The 20,812-nt window shown below is 41.7% G+C and overlaps 1 protein-coding gene across 9 annotated transcripts in view; it reads right to left on the bottom strand.

Moving 5' to 3' along the window:
* The window catches only part of nlgn3a (neuroligin 3a), a gene marked incomplete at its 3' end in the record, with an annotated part of 95,540 nt that overhangs the window by 68,805 nt on the left and 5,923 nt on the right, over positions 1-20,812 (bottom strand). For 4 of the 9 annotated variants that reach the window (XM_080502595.1, XM_080502589.1, XM_080502592.1 and 1 more), the window contains 2 exons: positions 16,124-16,183; positions 8,212-8,361 (listed from right to left, as the gene is read on the bottom strand). In XM_080502595.1, the coding sequence (XP_080358721.1) occupies positions 8,212-8,361; positions 16,124-16,183 (210 nt within the window). Of the gene's footprint in view, positions 1-8,211; positions 8,362-16,111; positions 16,184-20,812 lie in introns of all 9 variants that reach the window. The other 5 variants (XM_080502596.1, XM_080502594.1, XM_080502597.1 and 2 more) reach the window with 2 other exon arrangements.

Raw genomic sequence — 20,812 nt, 5'->3', positions numbered from 1 at the left:
AACATACAGTTGTGAGAGCTGTTGTCTCTCTTTGTCCTGCTCACTAAGGCAGCTTTTATGTTTTGTGTTTGTTGGAGTCAGCCTCTACAGTAGCCCGAGCTGTCAGCCATCAAATCACACATGCTTTTTCTCATGCAAAGCTGCAGATCATTAGGCAATGCAGAACAGTCTTGTTTCACACTGGTATGGATGATTCCAAAGCAAAATGGTTGGCTCATTAACTTGGGACGTTTTATTTATGACAAAAATTTAAATGTGCCTGTTATCTATTGTAAATGATGCTCAGTTTCTACCTCAAATTTCTCCTGTGTTTCCTTATCATTTCTCTTCTTGAATGACCAACCAACATTCTATAAAAACACAAAAAAACAGTGTTTAACTCTAAAATCTCTTCAAAGCAATACAACCATGTGCACACCTCCCACGTAATATGTTATGTTTTGTATGGGTAACTAATAAGCTAACTGCACTACTTTTTAAAGGAGTAACTAATGAATAACTTGCCCAACAAGATGTTTCGACTCTCAGTATAGAGCAACAGTGTGACGAATACAATAGATTTTCTGAGCTCCCCCTCTGGTCATTAGACTTCTATATCACAGTAAGGGCATATAGTTCTGAGAAATATGAACAGTAAAACTGTGAGGCAGAAGTCATGGATTGCATTCTTATAGTTGGCAGAGAAAAGTTTAAATGAAAACTGCAGTAATAGAAGAAAATTCTTTCAACAGCTTTGACAGAAATTTTAATTATAGATACCATCAAAAAAAGTGTAAGATTGTACACATATTTGACAGATTTAAGAACTTTTTCTCACAAATATTCCGAATTGTCATTTCAGGAGAAAGTAAATGTGAGACATTCATTTTCTTAATGACGGCTCAGTTTCATTAAACGTCTCAGTAAGCCATGACAGTGAGCCAGACCGCCAATGCAAGGATTCTCAAATTAGCTTCTCACTAAAATGTGATGTACTCCTTTTCAACGCTATCTATTACACCTGGGTTTTTCTTGCTATGACAAGCAAAAAAAATGTTTATGGTGAAAATGGTCTATTAACTTGCTAAGCTTCAGATGTCAGCCTCTGGAAATTGTTTCATGTGGATCTGTCTATGGATTTTATATTCAAAACACTGCATGAAGACAGTCGTGTGAGGAAACCCAGTTGCATGCTCCAGATATAAGTGTCCGCCAAGTGTGCAAAAAATAAAGCCCACAAACGATCTTGATTAGTTCTCCTTGCTTTAAAACTGATTAAACTCCCTCTATTAGGGGGTTCTCTGGTGTTTGAAATAAACCTGCATGTGAGCTGTGAGTCAATCAAAAGCTCGGGGAGCTGCTTCTTACTTAAACTTCACATGGGCTCAATTGTCTTTTTCCAGAAAAAGAGTATTCAAAGCCACTCTTACGAGAAACTAATGACATAAACCTTGAAATGCACATGGTTAGGACATAACAGAATCATCACACATAAAGCGAGAGTCTCGGTCTTGCTGTGAAGATGCTGTTTGACATCAAATGCTTCATTATGTCTGTGGGTTCAGTCCTATTCAGTTTGTTCCCCTTTCAGTTTCAATCAATACTTTTCAAGCGTTTTAAGCGAGAGAGGAAACGTCTTCTTGGGGATGGTAAAAAGCCAAGCGGGGAGAAACAAAAGGCCCTATCTTGGCCCTGTCTTGCACAGCCAGACGTTTAGAGCAGTGTGTCTTGCAAGAACGGCTTAAGAGTTAATTTCCTGGCAGAGATTTGTAGGAGAGCAGCATCAACAAGCTGCTGCAGACTGGAGCATGAAAACCATTACTTCAATCCCTCACTCCCTGACATTAATAGGATGAATAAATGTTTTTGTTCTCTGCTTAATTTGGATGAATTCATTCAAATGGCAATGAAAACAAGTAAATATCCATCTCAGCTACCCTCCCGATAATAAAAGACAAAGAGAAGTCCCTCTGCCTTCGCTCTTTCTTCCACCTCCCATTTGAGAATTCTGCCCGGTGCTGAGCTCGTTCGTCACATGCTCACCAAAATGACTGAGCCTGGGAACACATCGGAAGCAAGGCTGACATTATGGGATGGGTCTATTTCAAGTCGATTCAGCCACGCCACACAGGAGGTTGTCATGTTGAGTCTTAATCCATAGTAACACAGAAAGTGGTTTTATTTTGTTTTTTGTTTTTTTTTTGTGATTCTTGACATCCAGGGGGGTTGGGGTGGGGGGCACGCACACATGCACACACGGGGCACCCAGACAGATGATCTGTAATATATGAACTCAAATGTAAATTTGATATGCCTGGAACAGTGAGTTAAAATCGAAGAAGAATTTCAAGGGCGATTTGTTTGCAATGCAGTCTGAGGCTCTACAAGATGCATAATGGTCTTTAAAAAAAGTGAAAAATTGCCACTCCCGGGATTCGTCTACTGTGATATTGGCAGATGAAGTTGTACTGAAATTAGTCGTCATAAGTGGCTCCAGTGATTTTAGCGCATGCCGCCATTAGTGGTAAGACGTAAACACATTTCCTAAAGGACTGTACTAAGTGTAGTTCGGAGGTACTCATACCTTTGTTGAATATTTTAATATTAAGCTGCTCCATAATTGCATTTTACTGCATTCATTCAGCAAATGTAGATACTAATCGTTTTGCAGATTTAAAACCTATAACGAGCACATGAAGTAAAATGCTTTCTTGTGCAGTAAATTTAGCTGCCTAGTTTTACGTAGCCGCGCCACAGCCTACTAAACACTGAAAGTTATTGCATCAATAATAATAATAAGCCAATGGCATCGTCGACCACTTACAGAGCCCATTGTGGCTGCATAGTGAGCACTTTCCCGAGAGTGTAAAAAGGGCCGCTGCTTTTATAGTACAGACGAGAACTGCCCAGAAGACATCCTATAGTACACCGACTTAACCAACTTGCAGTAGAGTACAGTGTTTGGTTCAGGAGGCGATGGGCTCGCTGGGTGTCACTCAGCTCGCAGTGGAGCTCACAAGCCCTCCGTGGTGAAAAACAAGTCGACAAACTGGCATGATGGACTATATTTCCACTATGCTCCATCATTGTTCACACAAAGCCACAAATATCCTCCGCTTCCCAAATCCCTGGCTGAATTACCGACAGCGACTGTGTTTGGTTTAGGAGGGGGGCATAGGGGAGAAAGGGACAGAGTCACACGCAGAATAACTCTGGCAGTTCAACAAATCAATGCTAAATCACCCGCGCTGCTGCTTCAGCGCTGAGAGCGCCGCTTTCACATACACTCATACAGTGGGTTGAGGTTATTTTGATTGGATCTAAAACTATTCTTTTGAAGGGCTGAATTCAGCCGACTGAGGTAAAAGTCCACAGCGCTGACGGTCGCGGCATAAAATGGTTGTGATCAGAAAGATATGGAAGATAGACATCAGAGGTCACAAATAAATCCTGTCAGAGGTGAAAACTCTCCACAAGTACACACTGTACTTGACCATTCTCCTTTTAGAAAACTTGGCTGAGCGGAAGAGTCTCACCTTGGATTTTGGCAGGGGAGGCAGCCTTTGTTAATTTTTAATGCATTTGGAAACTAGTAATTAAGTCCCCCCCCCCCCAACGGACTGGGAAATTGACATGCTCTGGAGAGCCAGTGAGTAATTATATTTGTAAAGAGCAGTGATACAAGATACTCCCCTCTGACTGGGACTCATTACACATCATTAGAGGGGAGCGGCAACTAGGCACATGCACGCACACCTCGTGCACAAGACCCCACACGTGCACGCACTCACATAGGCGGCGCACGGGCAGCGAAGTCTCACACTTCCAGACGAGCAGTGTCTCGTTCCCTCCGTCTCACACGCACACACAGATCAATGAACAGAAACCAAAACAGTGTTTCTCTTTGGTAAACAAACCCGGCTCCTCAGGTCCCTGACCGGGGCAGAGTGTGATGAGTCGTCACAGAAGAGTCCGGACGGTATGAAACTCCATTGCTCCATTCCTCATCTCCCGATGATCATAATGTGGTGGGTCAATAAGTAATTAAAAGATTAAATATGTAATGAATTCCCATTCATCTTAAAAGTGAAAGGTTGAAATGTGAAACTTTCCAAATGGCGCCTCAGGAACATTGTGGTCCACCCTTTGAAGCAATAATTACCATGACGTGCAGAGTTACGCGACGAACAGCAGGGGGACGATAGAGCGGCGGTATGCTTACTGGACTCCTGTTTAATTGGAACAGGAATGATGGTTATTCCACACATATGGTGTTTAACACAATCTCTGCTTCCTCTTCTAACTTTAGTGTCTTCTCTCTCTCTCCACCCCCCCCCCCCCCCCTCTATCTCTCTCTGAGTGTATTTGCATTATACATTTCACTGTCACTGCCACACGCATATTATAAAAACACACTGAAATATAGTTTGAATCCTCTGTGGCCTGTCATCTGGAAAACACCAAACAAATGCTAAATCTATATTTCATAACATGCTGCACACTCGTCGTCAGTAGTTTCACTTTGTTTTGAGAGAAAAGTTGAAAATCCCCACAAAGCCAGAACAAGTGTAAGTCTGGAAATTGTGTAATAAATATGAAGTGAACTGAAAAAAAAAAGAAAAGACATAAATAAAACATCAGCGTCGGTGTTATTTACCAGCCTGGTCTTTGTTGCTTCCACATTAAACCCGTTTAGCCGATATTAGCAAGGGCTGCTGTTGCCTAATAGTTTAGGTCTATTGTTTCTGTGAAATGAGTTAAATATTCAGATTGTTGTGTGTATTTCAAAGGTGCTTATTGCATTATTAATGTGGTATTCAGATCGCCCAGGGACGGTGGGAGAGCTATATTAGTGTCAGAAAGCGTAGTTTGAGTTGCCTGGTCTGCTTTCACTTTAAACTCATTATCTTGTCTAATTCTCTCTGCCTCTATTATTCCCTCATCCCTTTAAGCAGCCTAATTAAAAGGGCTTTCAATTTTCCATTAATATTTATCAATTTATTTATTCTGAATTTCTACGTGGATCTGCTTTACAAATAAACAGATTTTTCTTCCCCGAGTATTTGCTCTCATCTGGCTGTCAGATGATTTGGTATTATGCTGCGAGTGAGAAACCTTCAGCTGAGAGCAGTGGCAACTGTACACTGTGTCCAATACAAACAGCTAATCTACTCCACTTAATGCTGTTTAGGCTAGATTAACGCTGAAACTGTTAGTGACACCCAGATTCAATAACAAACTGCAAACAAAAATATAATGAAGACATGCGATTGCAATTTCTCATTTTCTGAGTGTCGCAATTTGTACTTTATGAGTGAATATCTTCAGACAGCTTAGTGTTAATTGGCCCATCATGGTGTGATTTCTCTCTGGCCTTGGTTTTTATTTGGTTTATATGAGTGTGTCTGTAATAACAGTTTAAAGCCATACCATGGGGAGATTATCAGACCATGCTACAGCGATGGACATTATCGCTCAACTACATGCATCACTTCTTCTCTGCTCACTGCTCAGAATGGCTGCTGGGGAGCTCACCAAGAGAGCCGCTTTGCAGACCGTGCTTGTGTGTGTGTGTGTGTGTGTGTGTGTGTGTGTGTGTGTGTGTGTGTGTGTGTGTGTGTGTGTGTGTGTGTGTGTGTGTGTACACGTGCACGTGTTTCAGTGTGTGCATCTCTGGGCATCTGTATGTGTGTGAAGGCAGGGGGAGGGGGGGGGGGGTTGTTTTCGCTTTGTCTCGCTGTCTGTGCTCACAGTGTGTTTGTCGATGTGGCAAAGAGTGTGTCTCTGAAAGTGCTCGAGCCCCGAGTATCTGTATGTGGCGTTCAAGGGTGTGTGTGCATGCATGTAGAATGACATTTAGTGAAATGTGGCAGCAAGAGAAGAAACATCTGACTCATAATTGAAGTGCCATGAAAGAAATATGATCATGAATCTGTATTAGGGTTACGTGCTCGGCTCCAAACCAGCAGCAGGAGCACGAGGCTGCGCACTCAGCCAATACGGCGACTACCTTACCACCCCGAAGCCTGATTACAACACTCAAAATGACACTCCACAAAAATGACAGAGGAAAACATCGCGTATTCAAGGAGAGCAATGCTGATGACAAAATCGATAGGCCGTAGCACTCTCATCTCCATCAAAAACAAACAAAAAAAGAGTCTCGGGATGAATGTAGTTGTGCCTCCGTGGTTCAACCACAACAATCATCTCAATGTCCCGGAGGATAAAGCTGCACAGCTCTTCCGGCTCTCGACACGTGTGAGTCTATGAGCATCAAGGTGAGGCACACTGCTCTTTCAGGGATAGTGCGAGTTACATTATTATTTTTTCTGTCAGAAAACGTCATACGAACAGCAAAAGCCTAATGGCACACATTTCAAGTGTAAGAAAATCTTATTAGATGCATCAGTGAGCTGCACTGCCATAGTAGAGTTAATGTATTTATTATTAAGATCATGAGCACTGCGCTTTACAACCTGTCAATACAACACATAGCTACTACTGCAAAAAAAAAAAAAAAAAAAAATGCTACAAGAAAACAGTCTGTGATTTTGCTAGTAGCTTACATGTTTGCTTTATATTTAGATCACTAGTGAACCAATTTAAAAAGAAAAAATATATGTTTATTATTAGGGAGGCATTTGTGTGCAGCTTTCTAGTAATAGAACTAGATTAGTAAACACTTAAAAAAAAGAGCAACACAAGTAAGTATTTCAAACATCTCCAACTGAAAATATACAAATACTCCACCCAAAAAGTTTCGTATCTCCTAAAAGAGAGTGTTGGGGGGGCTTAATAAAGCCTGATTAACAGTCTAAACAGACACAATGTTGACTAAAACATCTACAACCTGACATGGATATGGCATCAGGTTTAGATATTATTTGATATATACAGTACAGTTGCAAAAGTGTTCAAAGCTATTAATTCTGAAAGTAAAATTCATTAATGTGTTTGCAGTAAAAACTCTAATATCCTTCAACAGCACCAATGTGTTTGTCAACTGGTGGCTTTTAAAGGGTGAAATGATTTATTTTTCAGCTACCATGCCCAGCCAATCAAAACATATTAAAACTTTGTTTGTAAAAGTTTTCAATATGTATTCATCTGGAACCAATCGGATCAATCTGTGGCACTCAGCCCAAAGCACCGACAGACTGTGATGTATTAATATTGCATTTCTGGCCAAGGTTCACACTGATGAATAACAAAGTGTCCTGTTGAATATATTGTATTGCTCTTACTTGGATATTTCACTTCATTGCACAGATGTGATGAACACAATCAGATACTTAAAGCTCAAAACTGTAACACACAACTGCTTCATGAAATCACATATTTCTGCTTGGTGTTACCTACCTTGATAAGTCAACCTGTCAGCAAAAAAAAGGAATAATAACAATAATGTTTTGTTTAAAAAAAAAACCAAAAACTGAATTTGTTGATTGAAAAATTGACTGCTGAAATGTGTAATGAAATTAGAAGCAAAATTCCCAAGCCAATAAACATTAAAAATGGATTTCATATTTAAGTAAGTGGAGCTGCTCCACTTTAAATAATAAAGTAAAATAAAATAAGTGAGGGAGAGAGGAAATCAAGTGTGTCAGAGAGACGGGTGGAAAGGTACAAAGCTTGGGTAGTGCGCTAACAAACTCCATTTTGTGTTGCTGCAGCTGTTTCCATGGAGCTCTCTGTCGCTCTCTTTTGCTCTCACTCTCTTTCCGTCTTTCTCACTCCACTCCCTCGCTCTCTCTCTCTCTCCCCCTCTCTCTCTCACACTCACGCACGCACGCACGCAAGTGTCTGAAAGAGGATTCAGCTGTGTGAGTCAATCTGCAACCAACCGCAACTCAGGGAACCTCTCGTTCCCTCCTAACAGACTCTTCTCCTCTCCTCCATCTTTCCAGCATCACGCCCATCTCATCATTTTTTCCAACTTCATTACAATAATTTCTTAATTTATTCCAAACCCCAGTCACAACAACAAACCCACATTCGGCACACTCAATTACTATGATTTTGATCCATGAGCACCACATCAACAAGAAGCACAGGAGCAGCCCGTGTACTCGCAGTCCTGCGCTTTTCCCTCAGCCTTATTGGGAGTGCATATGGCAATCAGTGGTGCTCATTACACCTAGGCACCCTACAAAGATGCCCCAGAAAAAAAAAATGTCCTTGAAGGAGAGGGAGTGAAGGAAAAAGCAGGAGAAGGGAAATGATGCTTACCAAGAACTCCAACGCGGTAGTTGAGAGTGATAACGATGACATTTCCGTAGCTGGCCAGGACGCTCCCATCGATCATGTTGCCCGTCCCCTCCATGTAGGATCCTCCATGGATGTAGACCATCACAGGCTTGGCCCCGGTGTCTCGTATGTCTGCAAGAGCGGCCATCATTAACACATTCACATTGCCGTCCACCCACTCCGATCAAGGGTCAGCTCAGATTCAGACATAGCAGTAACAGCAAATGGTGGCCACAAACAGACAAGCTGATGATCACCTCCCAGATACCAGCTGTAATCATGCAGTCTTCAGGCTTACTTCTGGAAGTGGAAAGAATAATCTAGACTTTCTCCACTGGAAGAAACTAAGTAATATCTGCTCTTTATGTCTAGTTTTAACATTATTACTAAGAACCCAACTCAGCTCAAAATGGGATGAAATACGAACCAAGCTATTGGGGATGTATTTGGTTTCACAAGAGGTAAACCAACTTCCTAATATAGACACGCAGGAAGCCATTAGGGAGAATAAAGAGAGAGGCACTCTGACACGTCTGCGAAGCAGGGAGAAGGCTAATCTGGTTTGACAGTGATAGGGGAAAACGCACTGGCTAATTACACAATGCTACCTTGCACCTCCATTTTACACCGGCCTATCGCGCTGCAGCCATTTATTTGCACAGTGTTGCTTGAAAATGTGGCTAGTTGTTTATTTCATTCCCCAGGCAGAGTTTGATACCCAGCTGGAGCGACACTCCAGCCAGATAAAGCACATCCAGAGGTAGAGGGAAGAAAAAAGCCTCTGTCTGAGGAATGGACTGAATTACTGACTGGCTCGCTCGAGCTGAGAGACAAGACAAGAGACTCTCTCTCTCATTTTCACTCCTGCTCTCCCCCCGCGTGCTGTGTAACTTCTCGCCTTCCCCTCCCTCACTTTGTATCACTTTCACTCACAGACTCTCCCCTGTCTCTCCCTGTTCCACAGCCGCCTTCCCTCCATCTCTGGCCAACTCCCTGCCTTTCTTTTTTCCTAAACCCCGAGAGTGGTGAGAATGAGAAAGGGTAGGAGGGCAAAGAGTTAGCAAGACAGACAGAGAGAGGGACAGAGAGAGAGAGAGAGAGCAAGAGAGAGAGAGAGAGAGAGAGAGAGAGACAGAGAGAGAGAGAGAGAGAGAGAGAGAGGAATAATAAGAAGGAAGCCTCCAATTTAAAATGGTGGTATTGTAATTTCAGTGGACCCAGAGCCAAAATTCTAAATCCTCAAGAGCAGCTAATCGCGGACCACATCCTGCACAGTTCAATCTGCAGCAACTGCTCATCATTACGCACCCCATTACATTAGCATGCTTGATACAAAGGGCAACTACTTTAATACGTTTTGTAAAGACACGTTCTTTTCCCTGTAACCCCTATAGCAAAGCTTAGCCTTGATTCACAGTTTTTTTTCATTATTCCCTTGGTTATTCATGGCCCTGTTAGGTTTAAAAGCAAAGCAATAACTTGTGTATGATTTAGCCTTATTTATGGCTTCCTTTATCTCGCTGGTATCTGAGAAGGCTACACAGTGAAATGTAATTTATAGCTGACACTTCTCTATGCACACACTTATCTTAGACAGGAGGAGGAGGAGGGGATGCATGAGGTGAGAAAGCATGGAAAGTACAGTCAGAGTGGGAGTTGGGGAGGGAGGTGGACGGCAAGACGATATCCTACACAAGCTATTTAAACAAATGGGCCACAGTTACAACAAGAATGGCAGAGAGGAAGAAGGAACAAGGGGCAGAAATAAGAAAAAAAGAGATTAGTCATGTCAATGTTATCAGTCACCTCTTTTGTTGATTCACATCATGTCTCCATGACAACAGTTAAATCCCTTTGGGAGAGTACAAAACATTGAAGCTCCACTTGTTCTAATCTATTTATTGAGTTGATCTGATGTGGGAGGTGTCACATAGATGTGATATACAGCTCTCACTGACACTGTGTTGTTGTCAGGAGAAGATATGCATGCAACAGATCCAAATTGGATTTTGGCACAGAGCTAAGAGAACCATTTCTTTTTCGGATATATCTTTGTGATTGGTAGCACAGTATCTGGGCGATAATATGAGGTGTAGCTCTACTCAACCAATCAGGTCAAGGGTGATCACAGTCGAGAGCTTAATCTGCTGAAACAGGTAACTAACAAAGTATTTAAAAAACAAAACAAAAACAAGTTGTTCCTGATTAAAAAATATTTCCTTGGGAAAAATGTCATGAGATCATCATACATAGCAATATTGTCAAGATTGTGCACAGAGCTGTGGTGGAAAGGAAACAGAGATACATTAATAAACATGTATATTTGCAATAAGATCCCATGCATCAACTCCTAAATGGAAACCAGAACAACTAAAAATCATGTTTTAAACAGAAACAAAAAAAAAAGAAAAAGAAAAAAAATGACAAATGACGTGGCTGTAGATGAAATAAATGTAAAATGAGCATAACAGCTAAATAATGAATGTAGTCGAGGACATCAATTTTCTCAAACACTTTGTTCAACCAGACTAGTGAGACCATGCATTAGATACTATGCAGTGATACACACTCATACGCTCGCAGCATATTTTATTAGTAAATAATTATATCATGTCATAAAAAATAAACTGAAAATTGCTCAATGAATACATAAATCAGACGTTTTCTATTTGGACACTGGCAGAGAGAGTCACACTAAAAATACATCACAGGGCATGAATTTTAAGAAAGAACTGAGGGGAAAACCTTTCATAGGTGCCTCACAGTGCCTCTGGACTGATTGGAGTGTCAGTGGGAGGCATAACTCAACCCTGAGCTGAGCCTATAAGTGTTGCTGCTGTGAGTGAAACCCACCAGGAGGGCTTGGAGTACTCCCTCCTTCCTCCCGCTATCTTATTTTTTCCCCTCCACCTGTGCCTCCACCCTTTTTGTCCTTTGCCTTTCACCCCATTGAAAGCAGTCAGTCATATATCTGACGTTAAGCGCCCCAGAACCCAGCCTTGACACTTCGGAGTGGGACAGGACAAAGGCGAGTGGAGATAAGTGTCGGTGGCATTCACTGTGTCAACACTTGGCGAAACATGGTGGCTGTCAGCGGCTATCAGTGAGGTCTGAGGTAGGTGAACGGGTGACAATGTCCTGATGTGGCAGGACATGACATGCACCCTACTGTAGAGCTCGTGTCAGGCCAAGTTTGGCGGTTAAATCATGACAAGTCCATTACTGGCCATGTTAAAGAATGGGATATAGTTTATCTGGTGAGCGCCTCACAAAACAGGACAATGTAATTACAGCAAACTATTCAAAGCCTTATGTCATTGTACGAGCCACTGACAGTCTTCTGAATGTCACAGGACGGCTGCTTGATGTTCCTTCAACGCTGAATCAAATCAACTAGCAATGTGTGGGTAGGCCTTGGAGGGGAAAATCAGCAGAAGTGCAGGAACACAGAGTAACATCTGGACTAACAAAACAGAAAGAATAAAAGGATAAAGAAGGAAAAGAAGAATAAAAAGAAAAAAAAAAAGAAAGCGTGGCTGCTGCCTTGCCGTTGCTATTTTAAGCCAGTGGACTTTCAGTGGACAGCACATCTTCAGGAGTGAGGCGATGGGCAGGAAAATAGCACCTTATCGCTGGACTATGTTACACCACACAATGGCTGACATTTCTGAGCAACTCAGGTGTCTTATGTGGGTGAATGTACATATAAATATGTACACACGCACGCACGCACGCACGCACGCACGCACGCACACGCACACACACACACACACACACACACAAAAGATCAGACCAAGAGTGGCTAAACAAAATGTGTGCGCTTCTGCTATGAATCTTGACGAAGCTACCGTAAATGTAATGGGAGGAATGACCTTTGTGTAAAGGGGATTTTTTTGCTTCCTGGCTGCTGTGTTTGATGGACAGAGTGTGTATACAGTATGTAAATGACGAGAGGAAAGAAAGAGTGGGATTGACAGTGACTGCGCAAAATTAAAGGGGATACTTAGTGGGCCAAAGTGCCTCGCAGTAGGCCTGGGTCCAGACAAGGAGAAGCAGAAGAAGTGCTGTCATCCCAAAGACTCACCAACAGCTCTTTGCGCCCAAAGTGAAAGAGTAGTCATCCTTTAGTCTTTGGAGAGAGCCTGCTGTCGTAGGTGCCAGCGACAAAAGATGACATTTTACAGTACTGTGCAAACCCACTGAAGGGTTGACAAGGGCACACCAACCAACACATTACATTACTCTCAGACAGGGAAGTACGTCTCTCCCTACTCTCCCTCCATTCATCAGATAGTTTAAAAACACTGGGTTTTGCCTCCCCAATTATTCTTTGGCACTCAAGAGTAAAGGACAAAGAAAAATAAAATAGATGACATTAACTGCCCAGTTCCATCGTCCTAAGAAATACTCCAAAATATGGCCTTGTGGGTCAGCTATTAGCAGCAATACATATCTTGGAAAGAGGCTGGGCAAAAGTCTTCCAGAGATTTTTGCATCAATGGACTTCGAGGGGGACAATTCTTCATCCGCCGCACATCAGAGTGAACAGGAGAGTGTCAGAATGGAGAAAATAGAGTGTGAATTGCCCCCACTGTCGATTTACCACTCTCCAGGCTGCCTTAGTTGAGCAGAGGGCTTTGCTAGATGGGAATCCAGTCAGGCCTGTGCAATGGAATTAATGGTAATACCCAGGCAGGTGGGGCTCAGCTCTGCTCCCTGGCACAGCAACGATGGAAAGCATCTCTGAGGGTGGGGGCATGCCCGCGTGCATGAGTGTGTGTGTGTGTGTGTGTGTGAGAGAGAGAGAGTGTGTGGGGTGTCTTCTTCAGTGCTTGCTTCTGGAGCTTGAAAGCCAGCACTGTTTATGGGAACAAGTGTGTGCACTTTTTAATGGATGTGGGTGTGCATGTCTGAGTGTGTGCACGCATGCACTGGGTGGAACCATTCCTTCTGATAAGAGCTGGAGCCACAAAGTGCCAAATGACAGACACCGCAAACACGCAAACGCACACACACACACACGCACGCACGCACGCGCGCGCACGCGCGCGCACGCACGCACGCACGCACGCACGCACGCACACACACACACACACACACACACACACACACACACGTGTGCGCGCGCATCTATTTTTCATCAGTGGGAGAGGGCTGAGGCAGCAACGGTGCGAGACACTCGAGAGGTGGAGTGGGGATGGCTGCTTCTCCCAGCCTATCATTGGGCACAGTACCTCAGCACCACTGCCATGTTCCACCTGGGAGATTTACCTCCTACACAGCCCCACTTCTTCTATTTACATGCCCACCTTTATCTAACAACAGCAGGTAGGTGATTGAAAGCTTGCACTCCCTTTTACAGTGCAATAACGGCCTCTGTAAAAGTGAGTCTTGATTGTGGGCTGGTGTAAATCACAGCAACTTGGCCCACATACTCGTGTTGCTGGAGGGAGCGTCGTGTAGAATTTGAATGCACTAAGGGGGTGCCAGGGGGTTGACTGTTGCGCAGACGGACAGGCAGAGACACAAAAGGACAGACAGCAAGAGACAGGAGGAGACATGCTGATATAAAGGAGAAGAGGGAGAGCCTCAGGGACAGCTAGCAGACAAAAAAAAAAAACATACAGGAAAAAAAGGTATCGCACGCTTAAATATATGATTCACTATATCTGTTTCTTCTAAATTTAGATGTTTCTATTCAATTACATATTGTACGTTTGCTTGGGAATAGTAAAAATCCTTTGTTGTTCCACACATTTATTCAGACCAGATGTCAAGAGTGTGTCTACAGGGTTACAACAGTGAAGAGGGTAGTTCAGAGGGAGGAAGCGAATTAGCCCAGGATAGACAGACTGCCAACTGAGACAGCATGGTAACGCTGGGATGAACAGACTGAGAGATGGAGGGGGTTAGACAGAGAAACCAGACACGACAGAAGCTCCGGCAACTGAATGAGAATATGTGGATAAGAGGTGCAACAGCTACAGAGTGCAAGAGTGAGAGTCCTGTTCATGTTCTGATTCCACTTCCCCTTTAGCTTGAATGCAAGCATTTGATTTTCACTGGTAATGTGTTCAAGCACATTTACTGTAGACATTACCTGCAATGATAGCGGAGGTACTTGTGAGTGCAGTAATAAGTAAGACAGCTTACGAGGACTTTGTGGTTTATGCAGTGTACTCACCCATTGCTTCAATGTTTTTATTGTTTTCTTACTTGCAGAGGTAACAGTTCTCAGTAGGAGGAAATTACAGAGGAACAAATGGGTCTCCCCAAACAATAGTTTCATATGTCAGGCCATGACAGTTCAACACATTCACCAGAACAATGGAAATCTTCTGGATCATGTTTAGGAATTGATGGCCAACTCTGTTACACATGCGTTTGTTACGGTGCTATGGCAGAGATCCTGCTGGGACTGTATTGTGCTTTTACGGTGATGCTTTGTAAATAGCATTAGATGCGCTCAGTAAAGAATAGACTTGTCACATTTTCAGTGAGGCTAGTTTAGCACAACAGCTTGGAGAGCAAGCCACTGCGTGTATGCAAAGACTTGCCAGACAAAGGGATTGGCACTTGTCAGCAATTTTAAACGGACTTAGGGCTACATCCTGATGCATGTGGGCTTGCTTGAAGGAAGACAAACCTGCACACGCATGCATGTATACACACAGACAAGTCGAAGACTGAAGGCAATTTGGCGATGGATGCAAACGCTTGCCCTGGGCTTGAATGAGCAAATACCTGTGTGTCAAAGTGGTGCCATGGCAACGCTTCCTGTTCTGTGATCAAGGCCAACATGAGACTTCTTTTGGAGCGAAGAGCCCACTGGCAAAGAGAGAGGTTCCTAAGAAATCCTTAAACATCTGGAAAGCACCCAGCTGTGGTTTATACTCACTACAGGTCTCGAAGCAAATGCATTAGCTCCATGTGCCAACACTCAAGAAAAGTAAAGGAAAACAGAGCAATTTAGTATGATGGTGTGAATAGTGAGTTCCTATACAACATGCCCTAAACATAATCACATCATAGTCACCTTTAGTCCAGACATACAGTTTAATCTTGTCTAAATCTACACAAAATGTGCAAAAATCTAATCTGTTCATAAGGAACAAAAGGAGACTTTAACTAGATACCCAGCATCATGCCTTTATCACCTGCCCTGCCTGTGGTGAAGGAAGACAAGGGCGGGGCGACATCAAGGGTTTGATTTAGATTCAGAGACTTAAGCCGTTTCTGTTGCAGCACAAGAATCGTCTCTCATTCTAATCTCGGCAGAGATCCACCCTGAGCCAGGAATATCCCAAGATAAATATGGAAAGTGAACAATGCGATTGCTGAGCAGCAACTTCCCATTTTCTACACCTCTCGCCTCTAATCCTCTCCAGCAGCACTCCTGAACTGCCGCTCCTCATCTAAATCTGCTGGCAGACCCGGTGAACACTGATATTACACTGCTGCTTCACATCCCCACTGCCATTACCGCCACCAATACAGCCGCTGGCCACACCTTGAAAAGTGTCTCTCACCATTGCGCTGCCCTTGTAATAACAGTTGTTCCAGCCAACATGAGATGTTAAAACGATTTAACCTGGGCTTGGTCACCGAGACGGCTGCTCAGTCCCATACAACTACAAAGGCAAGCACTCTTTTGATCTGCTGAGATGCTCACAAACAAGAGGCTGCACATTCACTCACATGCACGCTTTTCGGCAACAGTGCTCTACAGATTGTGATGCGACAAGTATGACTGATGATATTGTTTGCAAAAATAAATAAATAAATAAAAATAAACAAAAAAAAACCCCAAATAAAATCTGTAAATGATCAAAAAAAATAGTGACATCTCCGGAAGAAAATCATGCACCATCTCTTTTTTCACCATGAGAAATACCTTCGTCTTCATCACCGTCGTTATCCGATAAATCCTCGCCCTGTTTTTTTGCATGGGCCCCTGTTATTGAAGCAGGGAGAGACATAGAGAGGCACAAGGAAATTCAAAATAGTATGTTTGACAGTACAGTGATGGGAAAAGAGTCATTTGAAGAAGAACAGTTGCATGTAATAACACTGTCAACTAAAACACATTTCATAACAAAAATAAAATAAATAATTTCTACAAATACCATCAAAGAGACACACTTTCAGAGTTCAGAAAATGCACTATTTACACTGTGTAAAACAGACATACCTGCCATAAATTAAAAAGGAAAAAAATGCTTTCAGTATTATCAGAGCATATATTTATAGTAGAGTCATACACCACTGGCATTTTCGGAGGATATAAAAAGTGGATATAAAAAAAAGGTAATTGTAGGTTTTTCTCATAACAATCAAAGCCACATATATAGTAATGTCTTTCCCATTCATATGGCAAGGTCATTGCTAATTTATGCATAAAAAATATTTGTTTTCATGTGCACCTGAAAATAAATTTCTTAGTTTGGCATCCAGGATTAAAAAAAAAGAAGAAAAAAAAAAGAATGAAAACAAACAACAGAAGATCAAAACACTGGCAAGCTAAACGACATAGAACCTCAAAGCAGGAACCTGCTGAATGAACGGGTTTTAAACTATGGGAAGCATGTGCAGGGTTGCACCTTCCCTTGAGGTGCCGAGATCTGAATAAATCACAACATAACATGTATCAAATCCACGCAGTGATGAGTGCAGTATACTTCTGCTCGTCTCTCTGCCCTAAAACAGGAGGCAATGTGTTGTCTCTGTACTATGTGTAACTATAATATGAAAACCCATCCCTGAGGCAGCTGACCACCATGTACAAATATAGCAAGGCAGCCATTTGTCGACCTCCCATCTATGCAGTATATCCTGTTGAGAATGTGACATCCTTGTATAATTTATCAATCAAGTAAAATTATAATGGTTGTGATGACCTTGGGCTTTTTCTTGCAGCAGATCTACAAGGTCGGTGTCAACAGAAATATATTTCCTGAATAAAGTCAAAAGAAAATGACTGAATTGAGATTTATTGAATTACTCCAAGTGAAGAAATTTTGTTTTATCAGGAGACATAAGTTTGCCTGAAACAAACCTGACCTGCGCTAACATCAATTAGCAGGAAATTAATAGCCATTTTGTCAGGGAAACTCTGATCTCCATTCATGTAAGTCATTACGAGATTTTTCTCTTCTCACCACCTTCGAGCAAAATATAAACATAGTGGAACAATTTTCTTTTATGGAAATTGTTTTTCTTTTCATAAGTGATTTCTGTGTGAAGACTAAACTTATTACATGTTCAGACCATTTTTTGATTTCAATTAAAAATTATTGCCTGCAGCTCAAACACTTAAATAACCAATGTTGCTCATCGTGGTGTCAAGAAGAGGCACAGTCACAAGAGTGTTATCTGGGCTACACAGAAGAGCTGGACTGGTTCAGTGGTCCAAAGTCCTCTTTTTAGATGAAAATAACTTTTTGTTTCATTTGTAAATTACTAATTTACACTCTCTCTTCATACTTTCACACTATGAAGAGAGAGTGGAAAGGCTCAGGATGCAAGTTACGTTTGGTTTAGTGCCAAGTGTCCACATTCAGTGATGATTTGGGGTTTTGTGTCACCTGCTGCTGTAGGTCCACTGGGTTTTATCAAGTCAATGCATTTGTTTCCCAGGAGATTTTTCTATCATGTTTCATGGAGAAGCTGATTTTCTTTTCGAGCAGGAAACTGCCGCCTGCCCACAGTCCTAGAACGACTCACAACTTTGGAGTTACTGTGCTTGATTGGTTGGCCAACTAATCTGACCTAAGCCCTTTAGAGAATCTGTGAAGTATTGTCAAGATGAAGATCCACAATATTGTGAAGCTGGAGGCTGATATCAAAGCAACCTGAGCCTCCATCGTGCCTCAAGCTTTGACACAGGTCTCCATGTGCAAGGAGAAAAAACATGCACAAAAAATATGGATTCATTGCTTGACTCAACATGCTTTTCAGGAGCATTACTTCTATTTGATAGCATTAATATTAAGTCTTTTCCATTGCATTTTAAATTACTTGTTTTTTCATCATCATGAAGTGTTAGCCATATGAACTGAAGAGTTGAAAGGATAAAGGTCTTCATTATATTTTTGTGATAATATTCAAACATTTTGATTGAAAAACAAAACTCAGGGAAAACTCCTATCTATATTTTTTCTCTCTCACCTGTATATGTGTCAGATGATTGCTACAACATTGCTAAATGACTGAGAAGACACTTATATGTTAAAATAATTAAATTAAATAAATAAGTGGGCCACTGAATTTGAGCCTAGAAGTTAGACAATATATACGCAGGGTCACAGATATAATGTAGACATCCAATAATGGCTGTCATTAGAATATATATATATATATATTCATTCCAGTGTGAAATGTAGTAAGTCAGTTGGACTCAGATTGGCCAAATAAAGTGATATAACTGAACATCAAGGGCACAGATGTCAGTTAAACATGTTGCATCTGTGTGAATGCACCATCCTGTTTAAATAACTAATTTATAGTTAATTAGTAGATGCGAGCCATTGTAATGCATAATGTAAAAGGCCATGTGTCGTGACATTTACTGAGTGCATCTGTGCTCGGAAGTGGAGAGGTGATTTAAAAGTTTTTTATTTTTTTTCTGTTGCTTACACTGTCAATTTGTTAATCACTTTTGTGTAATAAATGTACTCTATAAGGCAGTAGCATGGGGTTTTATATTAGCTTATTGAATGCAAATGTTGAAATGTTAGTTATTCCTTTGTGCCACTTTGTTGTCCAGTACAATGACCACAGTATTAGTTATCAGCCTCGTCACATGCCAGACCTTTATTTATAGAAGCATACAATATAGTTCTCCATCTTATACTCAACTCAGTATATGGCACCAAGCGCAATAGAAATGTCTTTACCAGCTTCATAGCAACACATTGATTGAGGCACTGCTTGTGAATGCCAGTTTTTAGATATTGGAAAATTGCCAGTCGAATGCGAGTTGTTTCAAAGTATATTTTACCCCCAGTCAGTGCATCAGATTGATATACAGTATTTCCTGCAAATATATTTTTAAAAACGCTGTGAAAAATGGAATTGTGTTCATTTTGAATCACGTTTGATTACGTAAATAACGTGTTGTTTATTACAATTGACTTCAACAAGTCATGAAAGCTCAATCTCAAACAATAATTGAAAAGGTAAATGTATTTTGTCGAACTTTCTTATACTTCCCAGGACAAAGATGTTTTTCTGTTGGTGCATTATAATCTTGAGGCAGCAGAAACATTTGCATGATTGACTAAGAAAAACTCCACAGCAGCCTCAACACCTTTCTTCAATGCCTGTTAACAATTACAATTATTCCAGCATTCAGTGCGCTATTGACATGGTGGAACAATGGGCATATTGAGCGATACTGCTTTGGACAGGCATGGATTGGATAGCATGTGTCGACAGGGAAGCTCTGTCACTTTGAATTGTGTTTTCTTTAAGCGTGTGTGTCCAACGTTCGATCCATAACAACAACTGCAAACATGCAACATTTTCAGTGACTCCCCTTGCAACCCTATATTTGACCTTGGATTTTTCGAAGTGATGCCTTTGCAAAAGCGAGTGACATTAGAAGAAGACTATGGTGAAATGAGAAGTTCCTTTGCATGGCGGGCCATCAAATTTGCATTGCCACAAAACAGCCAGGCCTCCAGAATAACGGCTATTAATCATCTTTCTTGACAAGAAAAATAGAAACCTGTCACATTTTTCAAATCAGGTTCAAAGAAAACACATTTGATGGGTTTACTTGTTACATAAAGAGAATTTAAATTCACCATTTCAATAGGGGGACATTGCAAGCTGAAAAAAAAAGTGTCTAGTAGTTGGCTGTAAAATTTTACATGAATATACACGGGAAAGCACACATACATGCACTCACATATGCACGCACACACACATGCTGACACACAGACACACTTCTCAGTCTCTGGAGACCTTGACTGAATCCACAATCCACTCAATACATCGTGGAAGGGCTGAATGTTAACTGCTTTTCCTTTGCTGGAGAAAGGTTCACTGACAATAGATGGGCCATGGAGTTAAATATCAGAAAGGTCAGAATGTGGAAAGGGACTTAGTGAAATGTTGCAGCCTTGACAATTTAGACCCGCTATATTCAGTTGGTAATCCTCAGGTGGCCATTTTCCCTTTTCAAAATGCCCAGCTTCGTAACTCTCTCTCTCTCTCTCTCTTTCTCTATGCCTTTCTTTTTGTGTCCACACTTACCATCTTTCTCTCTTGGTTCATCTGTCTGTCTATCGTCATCTCTCAATCTGCCTCCCAGTGCAGAGGTTAAGAAACAGCTTGGGAGGGACACATAAGAGAGAATGATGGAGAATGCAGCTAAAAGGTTAAGGAGGCTGTAATCCTCCAGTAAAGGACAGCCAAAACTCACACTGCGCCTCAGCTGTTCCCAAAAAAGGAAAAGAAAGAGGAGGGGGAAAAAAACACAAAAAAACAAATAAAAGGCAGCCATGTTGTCTTTCAGCCTGTCTGCAGCTCAACGACTGAAAGACCACAAGCCTCGGTTTGGAGACTCAAGGAAAACAAA

The sequence above is a fragment of the Blennius ocellaris genome (assembly GCF_963422515.1).
Source record: "Blennius ocellaris genome assembly, chromosome: 9".
Lineage (NCBI taxonomy): Eukaryota > Metazoa > Chordata > Actinopteri > Blenniiformes > Blenniidae > Blennius > Blennius ocellaris.
This window is presented reverse-complemented; position numbering and strand designations above follow the sequence as displayed.